The sequence below is a fragment of the Crotalus tigris genome, unplaced genomic scaffold (genome assembly GCF_016545835.1).
Source record: "Crotalus tigris isolate CLP2741 ecotype Arizona unplaced genomic scaffold, ASM1654583v1 scf7180000024429.2167931701:2281839, whole genome shotgun sequence".
NCBI classification, from domain to species: Eukaryota; Metazoa; Chordata; class Lepidosauria; order Squamata; family Viperidae; genus Crotalus; species Crotalus tigris.
The window spans coordinates 875,043-898,494 of NW_024100596.1; the positions used below are offsets into that span (position 1 = coordinate 875,043).

At 38.4% G+C, this 23,452-nt stretch overlaps 1 protein-coding gene and 1 long non-coding RNA gene across 2 annotated transcripts in view; one reads left to right on the forward strand and one right to left on the reverse strand.

The window, feature by feature from the left end:
• Positions 1–15,127, forward strand: LOC120302336 (retinol dehydrogenase 16-like). Its single transcript, XM_039330545.1, has 5 exons — positions 1–121; positions 3,090–3,423; positions 4,869–5,127; positions 11,991–12,154; positions 13,993–15,127. The coding sequence occupies exons 2-5, from the start codon at positions 3,111–3,113 to the stop codon at positions 14,208–14,210; spliced, it is 954 nt and encodes a 317-aa protein (XP_039186479.1). The 5' UTR covers positions 1–121; positions 3,090–3,110; the 3' UTR covers positions 14,211–15,127.
• The window catches only part of LOC120302337, a 17,590-nt gene continuing 8,515 nt past the window's right edge, over positions 14,378–23,452 (reverse strand). Inside the window, exon 3 of the long non-coding RNA XR_005555114.1 lies at positions 14,378–16,236. This is a non-coding gene — a long non-coding RNA (uncharacterized LOC120302337). The remainder of the gene's footprint in view (positions 16,237–23,452) is intronic.

Here is a 23,452-nt window from a genome sequence, read left to right on the forward strand (position 1 = left end):
GCGGGCTCTGAGGGCAGTAAACTCCACCTACTTTCAGTACAAATAAGTCGGCAAAACCAAGTCAGATGATCGTGATCTCTGAAGCGCTTGCCGGAAGTTCGGCTAAGGGAACATTTGAGAGGTATCTTCTTTTATGGGGGGGGGGGTTTACGGGGATTTAAACGGTGTGGCATTACTGGGTGTATATCGGCTCCACCTTTTTTTAGCTAGTAGAAATGGCGAAAAGAGCTCTGTTGTCGTAAAATTGAACAGGGCAGCTATTTTCAAAGTAGAGTAAAGCTGGTCTCTTTCGTCTCCCGTCTCTCCCTCAACCGCCTGTCCCCCAAAACCTCAATCCTGCTGAGGTTAGCCGAGCTCACTGGAAAAATGGGAAGAAGGATTATAGTTTTAAGTAATGCTTCAAGACAGTATTTTATTAATTTTTCAACTCTAATAAGTGTCTGAAATGGAAGTCTTAGCGCCTAGGTTTTTTTTTTTTTTTTAATTTACTAGTTTTATATCCAGCTTTTCTTTCACCAGATTTATTTCTCGTAGCACAAAACTCTGTCTGGGAAGATAAAATAGAAGTAGTGAGACCCACCCTTGAACTCCCCCTTGGTTTGGTTTTGTTCAAGGATTGCTAGACCATCAAACTCGGTTCAAATTGTGTCTTTTTAAATGCTGAGAGAATGAATCTGGGAGTGCCTGTGGAATGTCCTACTTTAAACCAGCCTTCAGTCGTTTTGGTGAGATTGAAGTTCAGTGCCTTTGGAGGACATTCAGTTAGAAAAGGTTATATTTATTTAATTTTAATTATGATCAAATCTTTGTTATTTTTGTAAAGAGCTCAAGGTGGCAAACATGCCTAATCTTCCTTTCCTATTTTCATCACAACAACAAACCTGTGAGGTGGGTTGGGCTGAGAAAGAATGAGTGGCTCAAAATCACCCAGCCAGCTTTCACGCCTTAAAGTGGGATTAGAACTCACCATCTCCTTAACCTGGTCCCTTAACCATTATAGACCATACGGATTCCCATATCAATCTGATTCTGAGATTATTAACCCTGTCAGTGACTTGCAGACCCTGCGATGCTTTGAATTGGTGGAGTAATTAAAAGCACCAGGCTAAAAACTGAGAGACTGTGAGTTCTAGTCCCACCTTAGTCACGAAACTCGCTCAGTGCCCTCCGGACTTTCTCTCTTTCTCAGCCCTAGGAAAGAGGCATGAGCAATTCACTTCTGGAAATCTTGCCAAGAAAACTGCAGTTTTTCTTGTTCAGGCAGTTGCCCTGAGTTTCAGCTGTCTCAACAACAACAACAATAATGCAAAAAAACAAACAAACAGGTGTGATTACCAGCTGTCCTATTAGAGGCAGAAAAATGTATCCCTTGGTAGAATAACATTTCCTTGCTCAGTGAATTGAGATACTGTCTTGAAAATGGCTATGGTTTGCAAACAGTATCATTGTTTTCTCAGGGTTTCAGAGGGAATAAAACAAGACAAAGTTACATGATCATAGCTGACCCATTTACAAATGAATGGTGGAGCTCAGCTAGCATGCGAAATACAAATGTAATTATGCTCTAATTCTTCCTTGGAGAGAAAAAGGCTATTAACTCCTGTGCCAGTATTTGTCATTCAATGGCTGTTGTTGTATGGTAGATTTATACAGAATGCCAGACAAGATGATTAAATGACAACTGTCTCTTGGTTTGGACAGCAATGTAGGCACTTGATAGCCATAACAAGAAAGATTTTCTAAGTCAATGCTTTTATTAATACTATATTTACCATTTTATATATACCAGAAAACCAGAGCTGGACGTCAGTTGAGAAGACCTGAGTTCAAAGTCCCATTTAGCTCTGACCTTTGCCTGGAATGGCTTTGGGTCAGTCATCTTTCTCTGCCTCGTGGATTTTTTTTTAAATAAGATTTGTATTGATTTTTTCATACATTCAATAGTACTTGTTCAACAAGCGTGTTGTCTGTGTTTTACATTCACTAATACAGATTTAATTCCTAATCCTTTATTCTTTCCTCTAGCCATTGATAAAATAAGTCCCAAGTTTGATAATATTCTGTTTCTTCTTTTTCTTTCAATGTCAGTCTATCCATCTCCGCACATTCTAGTATTTTTAAAATTATTTCTTCATCTGATGGTATTTCTTCATTTTTCCAATATTGTGCAAATATAATTCTTGCGGCTGTTGTTACATGTAAAATCAAATAAATGCTTTGTTTATGAGTCTTTTCTGGCATTATACCTAATAAAAAAAGTTCAGGTTTAAAATCTACATGTTTTCCCAATATCTTTTCTAGCCACGTATGTATATTTTCCCAACAACTCTTTGCTTTGGCACATGTCCACCAAACATGATAATAAGTACCTGACTTGTATTTGCACTTCCAACATCTGTCTGACATGTTTTTAAACATTTTTGCTAATCTTGCTGATGGCATTTCACAGAGCAGCCACAGAAATAAAATGGTGGTGATGGTGCTGTGTGTGTGTGTGAAAGAGAAGAGATTCATGCATAATCTCTCAAGGTTTTTTTTTAAAGTAGGAAACAAATAGCATTCTTTTGGAGTCTTTACCATTCTCTATAAACAGAATGCAATGTAATTCAGCAAGGTAAGAGTCCCTTGTTAAAGTCCACTTTGTTTATTCCTGGCCAAATGTCATCTTTCAGCTGGGGATTTTGAAATCACAGCTCACCCTCTTTGCAGCTCTTCCATGCAAGGTCAGATTGGCAAAGACACTTAATTAATTAATTATATTTATTTGCCTTCCATCTTGTATCCAACAACTCTGGGCAGCTTACAATATAGTGACATTGAAAACATTAAAATCATTCATTATAAAAACACAGCAGATAAAAACTGCTGTCGTTAACAGATAATGACACTAAGTCATCGTTCAGGTGCTTGGATTGTGATAGTGTGGGAACTCTTAGCCACTATGGTTTGTAAAACCTGGGTTATAATATAGCGTGCGTGAATCCAAGCACTTGGGGTTTATTCAATAAATAATTGTTTATTGATTATTTTTGCCTCTTCTCCCTTCATTCCATTGGTAATCAAACATCAGTAATGTTCTTCTTTTCCAGCCACAGAAGTATTAGAAGACCATGTGGTTTTATGTGGTGGCTTTGCTGGGGTTCTATTTCCTGTACCGTTGGTACCGTGAAAAAGAGATTTTGCCAAACCTGACAGAGAAATATGTCTTCATAACTGGTTGTGACTCTGGATTTGGCAATCTCCTGGCTCGACAGTTGGATGCCAAAGGTCTTCGGGTCTTGGCAGGTTGTTTGACCCAGCAGGCTGCAGAGAAGCTGAAAGAAGCCACGTCAGAACGGTTGCAGACCACCCTCATAGATGTCACCAGCACAGAAAGTTTGGACAAAGCAACGGAATGGGTGAAAAGCCAAGTGGGAGACAAAGGTTGGCACAGAACTCAGGCACTCCTGGGTTTTCTTTAGGGTTTGACTAAAATAGAATAATAAACGTATTTGTTCTCCTTGTGTAAATTAGGGTGAATTTACAGAAGGGATAGCCCCACTTTTTATCACTACGAACCTCTGAAACTGATAAATAAAAAAAGATACTAAGCAGGAGATTTTGATCCTAGCTTCTCTAGGTTTGAAGTCCATTTTCTTTATCTCTGTACATATTAGACAATGTGACTGTTGAGCAATCCTTTTCTTTCAATGAAAAATGTTCCTTACTATGCTTCGGAGGCAAGAGTTACTAAACTGGACTGAACTGTTGCCCTGTTACCCTGCAGATATTTTAGACTGCAACTCCCATCAGCCTGAGCACAGACAATGGCAAACAATTTCAGGAGTTGTCCATAATCCCTGCAAGGTTGCTTGCCCTGCACTACATACAGTTTTGTTCTTGCTCCTTGTGTCTTCTGAGGCTGCTACTGATCTTTCTCCTCACAAGGGGTTTCAGAAAATGGTGCATATTGCAATTGGCTTGGTAATAAAGATGTAAATGGCTGACCACAGGTTGAATCAGGTTGTGGTGGCCATCCAGATGTGTAAGTTCTATGCAGTCCCAGCCAACACAGCCATGTGTTAGTAACAACAGGAAAGCCCAATTTTTCCCTTGACGCACTAATCTTGGAATGTAGTACACATGTCCCATAAGATTAGCCTTCACTTTTTTATCAACATTTGCTGGCTTTAGTATTAAATGCAATCAGCATTTACTGTCTGGATTTATGGTAATTTTATAACAGTTAATTGTTATGTTATAGCAAGGGTCTTCAAACTTGGCTCTTTTTTTGGCTTGTGGACTTCAACTCCCAGAATTCCTCAGCCAGTGTGCCTGGCTGAGGAATTCTGGGAGTTGAAGTCTACAAGTCATAAAAGGGCCAAGTTTGAAGATCCCTGGTGTTATAGTAACTGGGGCTTCCAACCTCAAAAATTATACATGTTTTATAAACATTCAGTGAGTTTTAAGTTTGAGGTAACAAAGCGGAGGATGTTGAAGGACAGAACTATTTATCAGTTGCTTAATTTTGTTCTATTTTTAGGGAATACAGTTTGGTTGTCTTAGGTCAGCGGCCCCCAACATTTTGGGCACCAGGGACCGCTTCCATGGAGAGAGGTTTTCTGCCGACTGGAGGGGGCGTGGTTTCACATGCATCCCACTGATGGGGCTTTGCTGGTTTGTGCAGACCAGTTTCTGGTATATTGCGGACTATTGCTGGTCCATGAACCAGGGGACTGTGTCTTAGATAATCTCTAAGCTGTCTTCTTCACATGTTTCAAGAACAAGATTATACGTCTAATGTATAACAAGAGAGGTTGTTCCAGAGCAATGCTGTAGAAGCTTTTTATCACATAGTTGACATCCCTTGTTTTTCTTTTTCTTATTAGGACTTTGGGGATTGGTAAACAATGCCGGTATTTCTGTCCCGACAGCCCCAAATGAGTGGCTAACCAAGGAGGATTTCAAGAAAATCATAGATATCAATCTACTTGGTGTGATTGACGTGACCATACATATGATACCATTGTTGAGAAAAGCCAAGGGACGTATTGTCAACATCGCCAGCGTAATGGGCCGATTAAGTACGTTTGGTGGAGGCTACTGTCCTTCAAAATATGGCGTGGAATCTTTCTCTGATAGTCTCAGGTAAGTGCTGTTTTCTGTTAATAGTATTGGCAAAAATTCAAATGTTTCTGGGACGGTGGGGTAAATTCTTTCATAAAATAGGGTATTTCATAATATAAAAACCAGTGTCACAGTAATAATTACAGTATTAGTCTACAGAACTGTCGCAGGATACAACATTAGCGTAATTGCAGACTGATCAATCTTCTCATTTGGCACCAAAGTTAAATACACTATCTACAATCCAAACTTGGACCATACTTTTATAAGTACCAACATTTCAAAATGCTGAGCAAACTTTTACGTTCTAATCAGGGATTTTGACTCCCCCCCTCCTAACACATCATTCATGACCCAATTGCTTTATATTTTTAAAAAAGTTACAGTGAGAGAAAAATTGGTACATAGATGATTGATAATTACTAATTAATAGGGATGTTTTACCATCACCATGTTGAAATTCCTCTGCTGAAAGTAACAGAGAATGACTCATTAAACTGAGCTAAACCTGTGTAAATGCAGGGGGACTGATTTGCGAGTAAAACTGAGGGAGCTCTCCTTTAAAAGAACTGATGGTTAGATCCAGGTGTATGAGAGAGACATAACATACATGTAAAACATCAGTGCAAATCTTGCTGGCTAAAAAGCAAAGCGGAATACAGGTAGACCTTGACTTATGATCTGTCGCTTATTACCTGTTGAAAATGATGGCAGACCTTTCCAAGGCTACTTACAACCTGGTTTGAAGTTATGATGGTGCATGTGCACACACACACACACGTCACATAGTTGCATTTTGGGTACTCAGCCACTGGCCCACATTTACACCTGTTTCCACTGTCCTGCGGTCACATGACAGATTTGTGACTTTTTTGCTGGAAAGCCATACTTACTTCTGGTTTCTGGCAAAAACACCCATTGCAAACAATGGATTCACTGAACAAATGGTGTGTTCATAAAGTAACTATGGTGATTCACTTAATGCCCACGACAAAAAAGGTTATAAAATTGGGTTTACTCTTGTGATATCCCACTTAATGACCAACACAACTTACAACTGTAATCCCAGACTCAATTATGGTTGTACGTCAAGCACTATCTGTACCTGCAGGTAAAACTTTATTAAATATACACCAGTGCATACATTCTGAAAAATGAAGTTCACATAGCATCATACATGTCAATTTCTCCCAAAGTGGTTAGTGCCAATAACTTATTCCCATTGAAACAAATGCTTGTCACCCATTTGCATCCAAAATATAGAAATATTTCACACAGAATACCCTGCTTTTCCATCCAGCTTTCCACTTGCTTCAAGCACATGTTTTTCTGAAATCGAGCAATTCCCTAGCATAGATGGGTTTTGATTTGCAAAACCATATTTGTAGTATTTGCAATCTTGTCTGCTCTAGTCATTATAAAATGCCACAGCCCTTGTTTTAAGCACTCTCTGGAGTGCTTAAGTGATTAGCAACTGTCTTGCTTTTCATAACTCTGGCAAGTCAGATTTTTTTTTTTTTTGCCATTGTTAAAAATGCAATTGGAAGGGCTTTCAGTTTGCGATCGCGGCACAGGTGGACGTGTGGGGCAATCGTTCTCTCCGCCGTCCGGTTTTCTCCTGCCGGGGGACCCTGAAAAGGGTCAGAAGTCACCCTGGAGGGGTGATGAGTGTGAAGAAGACCCCCGAGTGATCGTGGAAGGACAACAACCCTCCTGTTTGATCCGGGGCAGCTCTTCTAACTGATGAGGAAAAGACCGGCCATCAACATGGCCTGTCACTAAGCTGCTACCAGCCGAGGCAAAAATTACAAACAAGCACTTCAAAAGCAATGCGGAGGAATTGGGTGAGGCTCTACCTTCTATATACCCCAAGTAACTCTCCTGTTAAAAGCTTTTTGAAATTCTTCCCCTTCTGAGGGAATATGGGGATCTGAGCCATTAGGGCGACAACTTAATGATTATTAATGGGCCAGTCCCTCCAGAAAATTGATAATTAGATGGTCTCCTTTAATTCAAGTAACATGTACAAGAATGAAGGGAGATCTATCTGATGATTTAAAAGCATTGGTATGGAAGCCTGGTTGGCATAAAACAAAAGCTAGAGTTAGGTTTAAAAAATGGGGTTGTTTGATTTATTAGAGAGGATCCTAAAGTCTTAACTAATGGGCTAAAGGGAGATTTTAAGATGAGGGGAAATTTGATTATTAGATTCAAAAATTGTTGGAAAATAATAAAAAATAAGGGATTAATTGGCGTAATATTGAGGACTTAGACTTATAAGGGAAATGAAAACTATTAGGAAATAATTTTGAATTATTGTTTAGCCCAGACAATATAGATGATGGACTTGAGATAACAGAGGATACTCCATTATTAAGTAGTGATGTACTAGGATGAGAAATAGAAAATTTTTATGAATTAAAATAAGAATATATTTAAGTAAGTTATATGTGTATTTTAGATAATATAACTTTTACGTAGTGAGACAAAGTAAATTTGGGTTACACGAAACTTAAATACTATGGATATTAAAGGTTAAATTGCAGTACTGTAATTCAAAACTAAAAATTAGGTAAAACTTAAAAACAGGATATTGATATGTATAAGCAAAAATTTATTAGCTTAAATATGATATAGCAAATGTTAAGGGAAATAGAGAAGAAATATTTGATGATGTAACCTGAGATATGTACTAAAGATTTTGTTATTAAACTATTGACCAACCCAGTCACCACGTTGCTTTTCAAATACTTAAATGTAAAACTGGAAAACCAATAAGATATTATTTAAAAATATGCAATTAGAGGGTTACAAAAAAATATTACCCCCTTCATCAAAGGGCCCCAATTTGACATTACAAACCTACAGTGATTGAGTTCATGCCTCACACTGAATTTCAAACAAAATACCTTATGGTTAGCACATCTATCATCTCTCTATCTTATATGGATCTCTCTCTCTCTCTCTCTCTCTCTCTCTCTCTCTCTCTCTCTCTCTCTCTCTCTCTCATCTATATCTATTTCTATCATCTATCTCTATCTATCTATCTATCATCTATCTCTATGTATTTTTATCTCTGTCTCTATCTATTTCTCTATATCTTCCTTCCTTCCTTCCTTCCTTCCTTCCTTCCTTCCTTCCTTCCTTCCTTCCTTCCTTCCTTCCTTCCTTCCTTCCTTTCTTTCTTTCTTTCTTTCTTTCTTTCTTTTTGCTATCTCTCCAAATACGGCTTTAGGCAACTTACAGATATTGAATGAAATGAGTGTAAAACATTAAAACAATAAATAGAGATCTTAGTTGTAGTTTAATTGAAATAAAATTTCAGTCAAAATAAAACTAAGCAGGATGGAGAGGGAGGGAGCAAACTGCACACAAGGAGGGGGTGTAATGTTGTCTATATTCCATTAGACACTTCCAACTTGCCACACTCCCATTGGGGCCCCAGAATAGCCACATCTACAAGGACTTTCAGAAGGACCAAAAGGGTGGGAGCAGATCTGATCTCAGTGGGCATGATGTTCTAGAAGGCAGGAGCCATGGCAGAAAAGGCTCTTCTGGAATCTGCCAGCGAAAATTCCTTGGCTGATGGAGCCCACAGCATGCTCCTTCTGTTGCCACAACTGGAGCAGGCTAATGCCATTGGTGTGAACCAGTTTCTCAAGATAGCTTGGACCTATGGCATGAAGGGCTTTAAAGACTATAACCAACATCTTGAATTGGATGTGTAAGCAAACTGGCAACTAATGCATCTCGTGGAACAGCAGTATAACATGGGCTACCTGTGCAGTGGTGTTCTGCATTAGCTGAATTTTCTGGATACTCTTTAACGGTAGTTCCATACAGAGTTCATTGCAGTAGTCCAAGCATGAGAGGGCTTGAGAAACTGAACATAGGAACTCCAGAGCCAGGAAAGAGCACAACTGGCACACAACATGAAATTGTGCAGAGGCTGTCCTAGTTACAACTGCCTCCTACTCATAGTTTTCACACATAAAGCCCACCATGGCATAGGGCCTAGTTATTCAAGTGACCACCTGTCCCTGGTTGTTTCTGCCCATCTGGTGAGATTGGGCAGAGGAAGCATGGTGTGGATGCCATTAATCTAGCAGTGTCATATGCCTTCTTTGTTAAGGTGGCACAGGTGCCTGCAATTTTCTTAAACAATCTGCTCTTTCACAATGGGCCATGCCTCCTCTCTGGAATTATATCCCCTAGAGATTTAGAAGGTTCTCACCAGGTGATGTTCAAGAAGTTATTAAAGATCTGGCTGCTCTCCCAGGCTGTGGAGCAAACTGAAAGTTGAGCCCCTTATTCATTGAGGTTTTGGCTTTTATGTTATTTTTGGAGTGCTCGTGATTTTTTTTATTTTGTAATTTTTTAAAAACATTTTAATTGTAAGCTATTTAGAGGTGTAAGTCAGGCAGCCTATAAATAAGATAAAAATAATATTTGTTGTTAGTTATAAAGATCTTTTGGATAAGGATGGAAAAGACAGGCAAGCCCTTCAACACCAAGGTATTGACTTAACATGGTGGTCCTATTTGCAAATCCAAACAAGATATGAAAAAGATGTAAAATCAATAGGATTTTATAAAGAGCAGACTCCACTTGATAAAATACTTTTAAAAACAGATGAAAACTTGATTAAGAAACTCTATAAATTTCTGCTAAGATGGAAGATGGAAGTAGAACAAATAAAAGAAACAATGATAGTATGGTCAAAGAATTTTGGATATTCTATAGACTTAGAACACTGGCAAAAACTTTGGGATAAAAACATTAAACTCCATACAAAGAAAACTTATATAAAATGTTTTATAGATGGCATATGACACCAGTTCGATTAGCGAAAAGGTTTAAAAATGTGTCGAATACTTGTTGGAAATGCAAACAAAAGCCAGGTACCTACTACCATGCCTGGTGGACATGCCCTAACGCAAAGAAATATTGGTTTAAGATTCATAGATGGCTGGAAAAGATGATGAAAATACAGATAGAATTTAAACTGGAATTGTTTTTGCTAGGAATAATAAGATCTGATTATGGTAAAGAGAATGATTATTTAATATTACATGTTTTAACAGCTGCAAGAATAGTATTTGCCCAATTCTGGAAAAATGAAAATCTACCATCGGATCAGATTATAATTACCAAAATTTTAGAATGTGCAGAAATGGATAGATTAACCTTGGAGATGAAAGAGAAAGAAGATTCAATTTATTTTAAAACTTGGGAAATTTTTTTATCAATGGTTAGAAATATGACAGAATGAGAAAAGAGCTTGAAATTAAATAGAATATGTTTTAGGTTTTTCACTAAGCTCTATCTTCTATGTTAATAATAGCGTTACTATTAGTGATTTTAAATACTAGTGGAGACAGTTAGAATTAGTTCATATTTTATTAATTAAGGTTATCTACTTAAAGGAATTGTATTTACTTATTAATTCTTAATTAGATGATTATAGTTAACTTCACTCATTATAATTGTTTAGTATTATCTAAACTATGTTTACTCGATATGTATATCTGGATGGTAGTTTGCTTGTTAAAGCATGAGATTACTGTTGGGAGTTACTCCACTATTGTACTTTCCCCTAACCCTAACCCTACCCTATCCTCAATTCCTTATTCCTACCCCTTCCCATACCCGTATTTACCCTATCCTTTCCCTACCGGTATAAAATCTAATAAAATATTTATAAAAAATAGTATTTTTTAAAAAAAATTGGGCCATCTCTTCTTGCTTTACTATACATAGTAAATACACACACCCATGCACACACACAAAAAGACAATGCTTAAATACCTCATTCCCTCTCCATTTTTACATTTTTATGTATTCTATCCAATTTGACAGAAGAACAGTAAATATGCTATCAAGGCACATAAATGAATTGACAAATTCTACTTTCTTTCTGTGTAGATATAACCTTCATTTCCCCCATCAAACCTAACTTTTGTCATTCAGTTTTCAGATTTGTATTTGTTGCATCCTACCCTTTCTTCGCCTACTTCCACAACATTTTTTTTATATCTTATCATAATCGTTCTGCAGTTTCTCGATCTCTTTTATCCTGGACCATTCCTAACTCCTATATTATATTCTTTGCAATCCCCCTTCCCTTTTTTTCCAAAACACATTGTCACATTTTTTTTTTCTCTCCATCCCACATTCACAGTTTCTTTTGTTTCATCATTTCACCAAGCATCCTTATTTAGACTTCCCATTCATGTAACACCACATACAGGTAGTTCTCGATGTACGACTGCAATCGAGCCCAAAATTTCTGTTGGTAAGTAAGACATTTGTTAAGTGAGTTTTCACCCATTTTACAACCTTTCTTGCCATAGTTGTTAAGTGAATCACTGCAGTTGATAAGTTAGTAACCTGGTTGTTAAGTGAATCTGGCTTCACCGTTGACTTTGTTTGACAGCAACCGTGATAAATAAAGAGTCCTTTGCCAACTGTCTGAATTTTGATTACATGATCATGGGAATGCTTCAAAGGTCTTAACTGTGAAAAACGGTCATAAGTCACTTTTTTTAGTGCCATTGTAACTTTGAACAGTCACTAAATGAACTGTAAAAAGTTCTTCAGGTAAAAAGAATAATATATATTCTTTGTAGTGTATAGAAGTAAGAGTCTTAACATTATTTCCCATGCTTTCTTTTGGGAGATTAATCCTAGAATTATAAAACTTATAATATTTTTTCATATAGAATACAGAATGTGTACTTTCTCATTTTGTATTTTTCTCCTTCCATGTTCATTTATTCTCAGTTCTTTCCTTTTGTCCTTGCTCCCACATTTTTTAAGATGTCACAGCCATAATTATCTTTCAGGATCTGAGGTAGATAATATATATATATATATTTTTGCAGGATTGAACTCTTCCCCTTTGGAGTGAAAGTCTGCATAATAGAGCCAGGTTACTTCAAAACTGCAGTCACCAATGATAAAATCTTGCACGAGAATTTCAGGAGCATCTGGGAGCGCCTTCCAAAAGAAACCAAAGAAGTGTATGGAGAGAGTTATTTTAACGCAAGTGAGTGTGATTCTCCTATTTTCTCAAAACCTGATGTCACACAATACAGGATTCAGGACTTCTAGTTCAACTGCAGGGAGCTGACAGTGTTTCTTAACAGATGGGCAGTCAGACTCTGTGCTTGTTAACTTGAATGCTTGGTTTGCTTTTCCCTTAAATGGGACTTTAATTCAAGTAAGCCTATCAAAGAAATTTGAGAAACTTATTTTCTCATCTAGGAAATAAAATATAGTTCTATTAGATGATATCATATCCTGTATCAAATAATCAGAATAGGTAGAAATTCTGTCTCAACATTCATTCCTCTATTCACACATGAGATGAGGGAGCTGAGTAGCAATAGCACTTAGACTTATATGCTGCTTCATAGTACTTTATAGTCCTCTCTAAGCAGTTTACAGAATCAGCATATTGCTGAGTCCTCATTTTATTGACCTTGGAAGGACGGAAGGCTGAGTCAACCTTGAGCCAGTGAGATTTGAATTGCCAAACTGCAGGCAGCCGGCAGTCACAGAATTAGCCCACAATACTGCATAGTTGTAGAAGAACCAAAGGCTCCCCTTAGCCTTACCTGTTCTATACAATGCATGTGGGTTTATGTACAGGTTGTCCTCGACATACAGCCACAGTTGAGCCCCAAATTTCAGCTGCTGAGTGGAGCAGTTTTTAAGTGAGTTTTGTCCCATTTTACGACCTCTTGCCACAGTTGTTAAGCAAATCACTGCAGTTGTTAAGTGAGACAAGGGGTCGTTAAATGAATCTGGCTTCCCCCATTGTCGTTGCTTGTCAGAGGTTGGCTGGGAAGATAATAAATGGTGATCACATCACTCTGGGACAGTGCAACTGTCATAAATATATGCCAGTTGCCAAATACTTAAATTTTGATCATGTAATTATGTGAATGTTGCAGCAATCATAAGTGTAAAAAGTGGTCATAAGTCACTTTTTTCAGTGCCGTAACTTTGAACAGTCACTAAACAGATGGATGTAAGTCGAGGACTATCTGTATATGTGGGCTTCAAAAACCCTGTTGGAAACTACCTGAAAAATGTCATGCCTGTCCTTGCACGTACTGTACTACTCAGAACCATGGGTACAAATATTTACTTTGTTCAGCTGGATTCAAAAATAAATGTTGTCCTCAGTGTCCATAATATTAACAAATAATTGTAAGAAAGAAGGACATAGTAATCATATGATTCATATAAGAAGAATATGAAGCTGAATCAAATTAGTTCCATGAAAATTGTTTTGATGGTATAAATGTCTGTATCTCTTTGCCCTCTGCCTTGCTTCTGTCTCGTGTGTCAAAAATTAGACCCAGTTTTAGCGTGCTTGAATTTTGATTTCTAATAACTAACCTATATGAACTATCCTAGTTTTCTGAACTGTCCTAGCTTTCTTTGAGAACTCCTGGGGGGATTAGGAAGACACCAATTGCTATGCTTCAGTGTGCATGATGTATGCCTGGGTGGGAGTTACTTAGAACCTCCCCTCTTAATTGGATGAAAGAGATTAGCCTTCTTGGGGCCAATGCATTTGGTGCAGTGAGCCACATAGCTACAGAAAGTCTTCTACATATTCTAATTATGCTGTTACCCTGAGCATTATTTCTGGCTGGATGCATTCTTACCACATTGACGATTTTATAAATGAAACCTACAATTCTCTGGATGTTAATTCCAGGCACCTAAATGTGTAATGAGCAAAAGTTACCATTGCAAAGAATAGGTACTGTATGGTCTGGGCCATTTGTATACCAGATTGTTAAATGGTTCTAATTTATATGTTGTGAAAGTGTATTCTTATTTCGTTTCTTTCCCTTTCTCTTTCTGTAGTGATCCAAGGAACGACTAAGATGCAAGACAAGTGCAGTGCTAAACTTTATCTGGTTACCAACTGCATGGAACATGCATTGACTGCTGTGCATCCTCGCTTCCGCTACTCAGCTGGTTGGGATGCAAAACTCTTTTACCTCCCTGCAAGCTACATACCAACGAGGCTAACAGATCTACTATTTTTGTGGTCTTATCCTCAACCAGAACAGAGAGCTTAGGATGGAGAGATTTCAAGAGGAAAGTTTGACACTGATGGATTGGGTTTGAAAATGTATTGTTTTTCTTTCATTCTTGGGCGGGTTTTTATATGCTCCTCTTTTTATTATACGATGCTTGTTTCCAGAATATATCCTAAATTATCTTTCATCAGGTCAGGGCAGTTTCCTTGTTACTTAGTTATACAGTATGTGCGTATGTGTATTCCCACCATCCACCTGTTCTATCTGTTGTAGAAGTGATGCTCATCTAGGTTTTGACTCTAAAGTATTATCAGGGCAAAAGCATGCAAAGTTTTCCTAAATCAAATAGGATCATTGATCTGTCCAACTTAGTAGGTTACCTTGGATCTTTGAGGTCCTGATAACTGGGGGCAGGAAGCTTGTACCTCCAAATGTCTGTTCACTAAGCTATGGTTGGGAACTGCCATAGCTGTGCAAAAATAGGGTATATATCCCGTTGTTCAGGATGGCTTCAAACTGGAGAGGATTCCAGGCAGATTATTCCATTAGTCTGTAAGCAGATGGTCCTCCTGACTGCATTCTGTTAAGTTTTCCACAAGGAAAACTTGCTCTGAGAACATTTCTTACACTTTTGCACATTTTTTACTCACTTGGTTTTCTACTACAGGGTTATTCCCAGACAATCCATCATAATTTGGTCTGCTGGAGCCCTTGTGAAGGCCAACTTTACTATTTGTTGCTTAGCCTATTAGCAGCTCTTTCAAGTTATTTTTGAATGCCGATCACCGTAAGTCGTAACCAAATTAATCTTGTTTGAGCAATTTCATAATCTGCCTTTTGTCTATACTGTTTAAATCACAATATTAACAATTTATGTTTTAGCTTCATGTTTAAATGATCATTTTTTTAAAAAAAATTAGTAACTTCTCATCATGGAATAAAACAGAATAATTAAATTGATGCAGCATATGTGAACCTCTCTTCCTTTGAAACTCAAGCAATCTGATAACATAAAAAATTATGATCCAGGGAAAAAAGCAGGGGAGGAGAATACAGAGCTGTTTTTTAAGCCATGCTGGTCAACTAGACTATAGCTGTGAATGCAGTATGATGGACATTTGAAAATATATAAAGTGGACTATATCAAAAGTGGTGTTGCTAGATTGCAGTACGGACTTTTCAAAACCATCTGGGAAGAAGGCAAAAGGCAAATCATTGTTCACATTTTTTGAAGTCTAAAATCTATCAAAATAAAATCAGGAGGGTTGGAAGAGAACCAAAATCTGTAGTTGTTTGATATCTATTAAGCAGGCACATGACAGTGAATTAATAGCCAGCTTCCCTCAGCTGGACACCTTCTATTTTATTCTTAGCATTGTCAATAGGTGATCAAGTGGACTAATAATAATGGGAGTTTTGGTCCAAAATATTTAGCAGATACTAGGATAGATGAACATTGTAATTTTTGTATTTGAAACATTTATATTCAACCATAGGTTTTAGAAAACTTCATATAAAATTACAGCAATGTTTCAAGGTTAGCAATAAAATTTGTGTATTTAGAAATCTGAAAGCATATGATAAAACCACACACCAAAAAATCCAATCCTTGGAAATATTTGTAAATGTAGGATAAGATGGCTCATATCAATTAAAATAAAAACAAATAACACAAATGAGACAAATATGTCCTGAAAAAGCTGTAGAAGCTAAGCCTTCTTCAATTATCTTATGGAACTTGTGAAATTGATTGAGGGTTGTGGAAAAGCAATCTGATTGACTGCAGCTCAGCCACTATGAACAATGGTGAAAAGTGTTGAGAACTGCAGTTTAGAAATATCTGGAAAGCCAATGTAGGTACTCCTTGACTTACAACCGGTTGCTTAGCAACCATTGAAGTTATGACATACCTGAAAAGGGGACTTATGATGCAGATGTGACGTTCCAATGGCCACCACCCCCTTGTGGTGGTGTGACCTCAGTTTGAGCATTCGGCAACAAGGTTAGGGCCACTGTTTGCAGTATCCCACAGTCAGGTGACTTCATTTTAAGGTTTTCAGCAAAACTGTACCACAATGACCACCACCAAAAAAGATCACAAAATCAGGTTGGTAATGTTTTACAACCATTACAACTTACATTCATGACAGGCAGGCTCCATTATGGTTGTAACTTATTATAAAAAAGTTTTATTGTTTTTTTCCCATTTTTACGAAAGCTTAGAACACAACGTGGTGATCAGGGTAACAAATCATTCAAAGACAAAATCATATAAGTATAGCTCAAATTAATTATCAAAAATTTCCTCTCTGTTTCCTAACTATAATATTGCTTATTAAAATTAATACAGTTTTAGGTAAAATTCAATCAAACAAAAATCATCAATCACATTACAATTATGATAATCTATATCCTGTTTTTAAGTGTTACTAATTACAGTTGTCATAGTCCAATTACATTTCAATAAACATATAGTTGGGATTTCAGGTATCCTTAATAGTAGATCAATCATTGAGACTAATTTTTTCCCTATCACAAGTAGCTCTTCCTCTCTTTGTATTACAACATAGTTATCATATTTAAAATAATATAAATCCAACATATACAGTTCTATTTTTAAAAATATATTCTGTCACTTCATCAATTTACATCTATAAGAAATCTTTATAAGCCCTTAATGAAGTTTATACCTTCCAATACTTATTAACTATAATATCAGGAAGTTCCCATCCTCATCCCCAACTATAATATCAGGAAGTTCCCTCATTCATTATTAAATCAGATAAAATCTCTCTATTACAATATAATTATCATCTTTAAAATAATAATGTAAGGAGAGAGAGAGAGAGAGAGAAAAGATTCATTTCTATTTTTGAAAGTGTATTCTATCATTTCATTAATCTACATCTATAAAATCTTTTTAACCCCTAGAAAGGTTTATTCCCTCAAATAATTATCAACTATGATAACAATAAATTCACATCATTCATTATTAAATCAGACAAAATCTTTAAAGCCTTTTTAGCCTATCAAGTAACATTTTATGTCACGTTTAAACCTGACTCTAGCTTTCTTTCTATGCCAAGTTGGTTCCCATATTAAAGCTTTTCGGTTACCAAACCTCAAGTTTTGGTTACAAAAATTTCTGACCAATTCAAACTGAACAAAATTTTCTTCTCTTTCTACCAATATCATCTGAGTGTTATATTGGCTTTTATTCCATGTTATAATTATAAGTAAGTTATCCGCTTTATTGTGATTTCCAAAGGGTTGTATCTGAATATCAACCGTTGTTATTTTTGGTAGTTGAACTGAGTCAATTACAGTTATTTGTTGGTCATCAAAGTTATCCATCAGCTGTAGGTAACATTGTGTAGAATTAATTTTCTCCCAGTGTAGATTCGCAATTGGGTTGTAGGCATAGTGTTTCTGTCTCTTTAAATTGTATATCTTGATGCGTAGAGGCCTGCTCAAGATTGCTCTGTTCTTCCTCTATTGTTCCTTGTTCCATAGCTTGATTCATTGTTGGAGGATTGATTTGAGATTCCAAGGTAGCATCTTTAAGTTTTCTCCAAGATTTCAAATAAGTTTTGAAGTCTTCCGTAAATTCTAAAAAATTTTCCAGTATTAAGTCATAGTCAGTCAAGATGTAGATAACTTTCTTCCATTTTGGTGGTGGACTAGTCTATTCCTTTATTGGAGACTGTATTTGAAAAAGATCCACAAATATCCGCCTCCCAAGGTCTATTAGCCAGCTTCACCACCCAGCTGTCAAATTATCTTTTCTCTTTTATTATCATATGAAAATCCACTCTAATCTTCAAATAACAGAGAGAAATACAGTTGCAATGTCGTTTTTTCATCACCAGATGTCCTCAGTGGACTGTAAAGTCTTTTTTTCCAAGTTGATAAAGTTAAAGAAAAAAAAATTATCTCTTTCTTTAAAGAGTTAAGAGAGGTATCTCCAGCATTATAAAATTGAAAAAAAAAAGTAACAATGCCCCTTTTTTCTTCTTTTCCCCTAAATATCCCACCAAAAAAGGTCCAATAGTAGAAAAAACAACCCCAAAAAACCAAAGACTTATTTTTTTTTCTTTAGCTCTCCTTCCCGTATAGGCAGCCGCCGCTTTCTTGGAAAAGGGAAATAGTCAAGAACTCTTTACAGGAAAAATCAGAATAGCGAGAGAAGGAAAAGTCTCACCCGGATTCACCACGGTGGTTCTTCATGCTTAGTTTTTATTTTGACTTGCGATTGGTGTGGCTGGATGATCGGCCATTTTACTGGCCGATCTTCTCCGTCGTCCCTCAGAGTTCGCTCGGACAGCTGGAGGAGCTGCCGCCCCTCTTCAGCCGAGCACAGCCGCCTCGACGGTAGTCGCACCCTCCAGGGTGACTTTCGACCCGTATAAGGGTCTACTGGCAGAGGGAAGCTAGCCGACGAGGAGACAAGTCTCTTCGTGTGACTAGAGGCGCCGCGATCCAGAACCGGAAGTTAATTATATTGTAACTTGAGGACTCTGCAGTCCCCATTCTTCTGATAAACCTTCCCTTGTCAATGCTAATTCCTGGCCTGTGTGCCCTGATGGAGATGGGAAGCTAGTGCATTCAGTTCTTCATAAGACCATACATTGCCAAACATATCAATGCTTTTCATCATTTTCTTCCATTCTTAGTTTATTAAAATGTAAGTCATTGCAATGGATAAAATGAATAAAATTATGGGTTTCTTTATGCTTCACCTTTTTTTTAAGTTATGGGAATGTTGCAAGAATGCTGTTGCCAAGTGGTCATCACAAGGATTGGCTATCAAAATGGGCATAGACATTAGAAAACAAGATGCTGCCACATTAGCTGCTGCTTATCTCGGCCTTCTTTTCCACTTTGCATGTGAGCACTCTTTCAAACAAAGCTATGGTTTTTAGTCATCCATCGTTTTTATTTTATAAAAATGCCTTTGGGTCCTATGTGCAGCTAAAGGATGGTAGAACTTTATTTTGAAGCTTATCTGTTTCTTATCTAAAGAAAATTTCAAAAATAACCTGGGAATAGCAACAGCACTTAGACTTGTATACTGCTTCACAGTGCTTTACAGTCCTCTCTAAGTGGTTTACAGAGTCAGCATATTGCCCCCCCCAACAATCTGGGTCCTCATTTTACCGACCTCGGAAGGATGGAAGGCTGAGTCAACCTTGAGCCCGGTGAGACTTGAACTGCCAAACTGCTGTCAGCAGGCAGTCTGCATAAGTAGCCTGCAGTACCACATTCTAACCACTGCGCCACCAGGACTCAGTGAGTCCTGGGAGAGGCCAAGGGAAATATGTGTGGACAAACTAATACCAAAGAATATCTTGTTGCCTATCTATCATCTTTCATGCCATATACCTTGAACTCTTTTGGCATTTATGACACATATGCCTTGGCATTCAGGGAAACTTCAAATCATGTTGAACTATTTGTGGCATGATTAAGATCCGCCGATTCCTACTCTGGGGCTGGAAGTGTCTGCCCCCTTTTTCCTCTTCAGGTGGGGGTCAGCTCCTTTTCTTCACCCACAAAGGAGAGGAGAGCTGGCAGATTTTCTCCTGGGGGGAGGAGCCAAGATGGTGGACAGGCAGCAAAGGCTGTAAAGAGCTCCTCCAAAAGTAAAAGCTTTCTTTTCTTTTATTCTATTTTTATTTTAACTTTTTAACCCTTTTTAACACTGCATTTTAACCTACTTTTAACCCATTTTTAACCTATTTTGACCCATTTTAACCTATTTTTAAATTGTTTTAACCCTTGTTTGACTTTTTATACTAGTCAAAAACATTTTATATATACTGGAGTGGCTGCATTGTTTTACCTACATTTTAACATCTCTACAAGCCAGGATTATCAAGAATGGGGAAAAGGAGAAAGAGACAACGCGTTCACTCGACAGCACAGAGTTCTTTCAAACCACTGAAGCAGCAGAAAATGGAAGATTTTGTGGCAAATAGACAGTCTGCTCCAGTAACTAACTCATCTGTAGGTGACCCATTGGAATGGGATTTTAAAACCTAACTTGAAAGCAAACAGCATATAGGACTTTCTGTTTCTCTCACAGAAAATAGCTCCCCTCCCTGGAATTCAGCATCTGCTTTTCCTGCATAGGATGGGATAGTAACAAACTTATTAAGGGAAAATGAAATAGATCTCCTTTCCAGACAATGTTTTCTCACAGTTCAAACTGTAAATTCAATCTATGAACTTTTATCAATTGTCACAGATAAGGTTGAGTGATTGAAAGAGTCTTTTGCAAAGTTTATCAGCAGTCAAACAAACATTGCAGAAGGACCCAGGATGATAGACATGGGATGACTAATGTAGAAATGGAAACTAGAATAGGCCCCTCTCTCCCTTCTATAAACGAGAGAGGAAAGAATATCCACAAAGAAAAAACACTCAATCAGATAGTTCTAGAAGTGACCTCAGTTTACAGACGAACCAGGTTACCTTGCTAATCTACAGCAGAAGGAATAGAGGATGTTGGAGTGATAGAAAAGCTGTTAGGCAGTCTCTTAGCCAGCTGCTCTGCTGTGAGTATACTCAGATTGATTTATTACATGCAGAGTGGTTGCCAGCAAGAAGGCAATGTATACAAATTTTGTTATCCTTCAAACAATCCATAATTCCTTCAAGAATGAAGCACTTCCTGAGCAGTTTTTCAATATTTCCAATATGTGTCTTCTGCTCAGGGAACCTGCACCCACTCCTGGTTCAGTCTCTCCATGAGGGAACTATTGCTTTAACTCCAAACGGCAACAGCCCTCATACTGATAAGTTTGAAACGGGTAGCTGAATCAACCTTGAGAAAGCAGAGAAGTGATCCACAAACTGAGTTACCCAAAGTCACTGAATTTGCTGAGGGTGTGCCAGAAGAAATGTTGATAGATTTTAACGGTCTATTGCCAGAACCTGAGCAAGCTAATAATACACAGAGACTGGATGGTTTCAAAGAAGCATTGACAACAATTACTCAATCTAATGCATCAAATAACAATTATTATAACTATCTTCCAACAAGTGCCCCTATGGAGAACACGAACTGACTATATGAAGGCCAGTGCAAGAAAAACACTTTAAACACTTTAAACATCATGTCATGGAATGTAGCTGGGTGGTATCGATTTAGAGGCCTTAATCACTCTGATCCTCTGAAAGGTAAGGATATTATATTGGTGCAAGAGACTTGGACTGTTGATGATCTCCTTCTTAATGGCTATTATTCATATAAGCTGGAAGCAAGGCCAGGCAGAGGCCCAGGGAGTCGGAAAGGAGGGTTGGGTATATTTATTTCTACCAACTTGAGAGCAGAGTCCACACTTATTACCCCTTTAAACCATTCAGCTATGGCCCTTCTCAAGTTGGTCTTGCTTTTGATAATTAATGCTTATCTCCCTCCTTCACTAAGAAAAGCTGAAACCACTGCTGTATGGCTGGAGTTGGAATACTATGTTAATAAACAATTCATGGAACATCCAAATGCCAGGGTCCTACTAGGGGAAGACTTTAATGCCAGATTGGGACCAGATGATTATACATTATTCATGAAACATCATCAATACCCACCATCGGAGGTCTTTATACAAACCAACGTCCCCCTCATATGACTCTCTAAAGACATTAGAGCTAACTATGCTGGCCTCTGTCTTGTCAAGTTGGCAAATAAATTTAACTTCATATCTAATGGCTCATGGCCTGGTGACTATCCTTGTGAGTTTACATTTATGGCAGAGTCCAAAACTAGCACCATTGACTACATCTTAACTTCTTAGTACATTATATAGAAAATGTTGAAGTCCTGCCTTACCTAGAAAGTGATAATCTACCTCTGTGTATATACATGAAGCTCTTTATCAGACAAATACCCTCCAAGGGCCATTTTATCCCTGCAATCTTTACAGCAGGCCTAACAAGATGTCGGGTCAAATGGACCCAACAACTTAATCAGAAGGTAAAGAGAGCCCTAACAGAGGATAATTTTCAAAAAATCTGCACAGCCTTTTTATCAGTCAACCCAACTCAAGACTTATTAGAACTATATAAAAGTTTAGTTTATGAGCTACAACCATTATTAGCACATGACCAAAATTTCTCAGTTAAGAGGTCCTGTACCACCTCCAAACCATGGTTTGATAAGGATTGCATAGAAGCCAAGAAAGCTTTTAACTTGGCATACAAGGAGTACAAAAGCGAGACTGGATATGGCAATAAAGCTATTCTTAAGCAGTTACATTCAAAAAACAATTCAAGCAATTGATTGCATTCAAGAAGAGACAAGACACAAGGTCTTCCTGGGAACAGCTCATTGAAGCGGCAAAGCAAAAGAACTCTTTATTTTGGCGTCTAATGGCTTGCCACTGTGAAAGATTCTATATCCGGTTAGACCAGCGGTTCTCAACCTGTGGGTCGCAACCCTTTTGGGGGGTCGCACGAGCCTTTCACAGGGGTTGCCTAAGACCATTGGAAAACACATATTTCCGATGGTCTTAAGCATGGCTTGTCAACCGCCTTCTCTCCCTCCCCCCCTCCGCTCCACTTCACTTGTGGAAAATATGCTGCTTGGCGGCAGTCTGCACGAACTCTACCAAATGTGCCCTGCAGGGGGTGCATGAAGAGTGCAGGTGCAGAGCAAGGCCCCGCCCTCCCCAGAGACTCATTGTGCAGCAACTGGATTGACTTCTCGTGCACACAGGTCAGCAAAGGGGAGGCCGCCACAGCACCCAACTCCTGCACACGTCAGCTGGTGACCCCTGAACTTGTGCTTGTCAGCCGGGAGGTCTGGCGATGGCCGCAGGTCTCCTTTGCCACCCCATCCGTCCTTGACTCCTCCTCCACCCGTTCATGTCGAGCCCGCTGGGGCTTGACAGGGAGAGAGGGAGGGAAGGAGGAAGGGACTCCTCCTCCTCTCCTAAGCTTCAAAGCACGATCGGCTTCCCAAGGGCACCACAATCCTCACGAAAGCAGGGGGGGCGAAGCAAAGGGGGTGAGAAAGCTTGTGGCGGGCTCGAAGGAGCACCTGTCAGCATTGGTGATGAGAAATTCCCCACAAACCCAGGGAAGGGGTGGAGAAAAGGAGCCCCCTTTGGGAGGAAACCGCCACCTTCTTCTCCTTGGCTTTGCACTCTTCTGTTTCTCGGCAGCCGGGCTACCAAGCCTCTGCTGGCTGGAACTTCCTTCCCTTCCCTTCCCTCCCTCTTGGTCTCTTCCTCCTTCCCTCCCTCTCCCATTGTCCCTTCCTTCCTTCCTTCCTTCCTTCC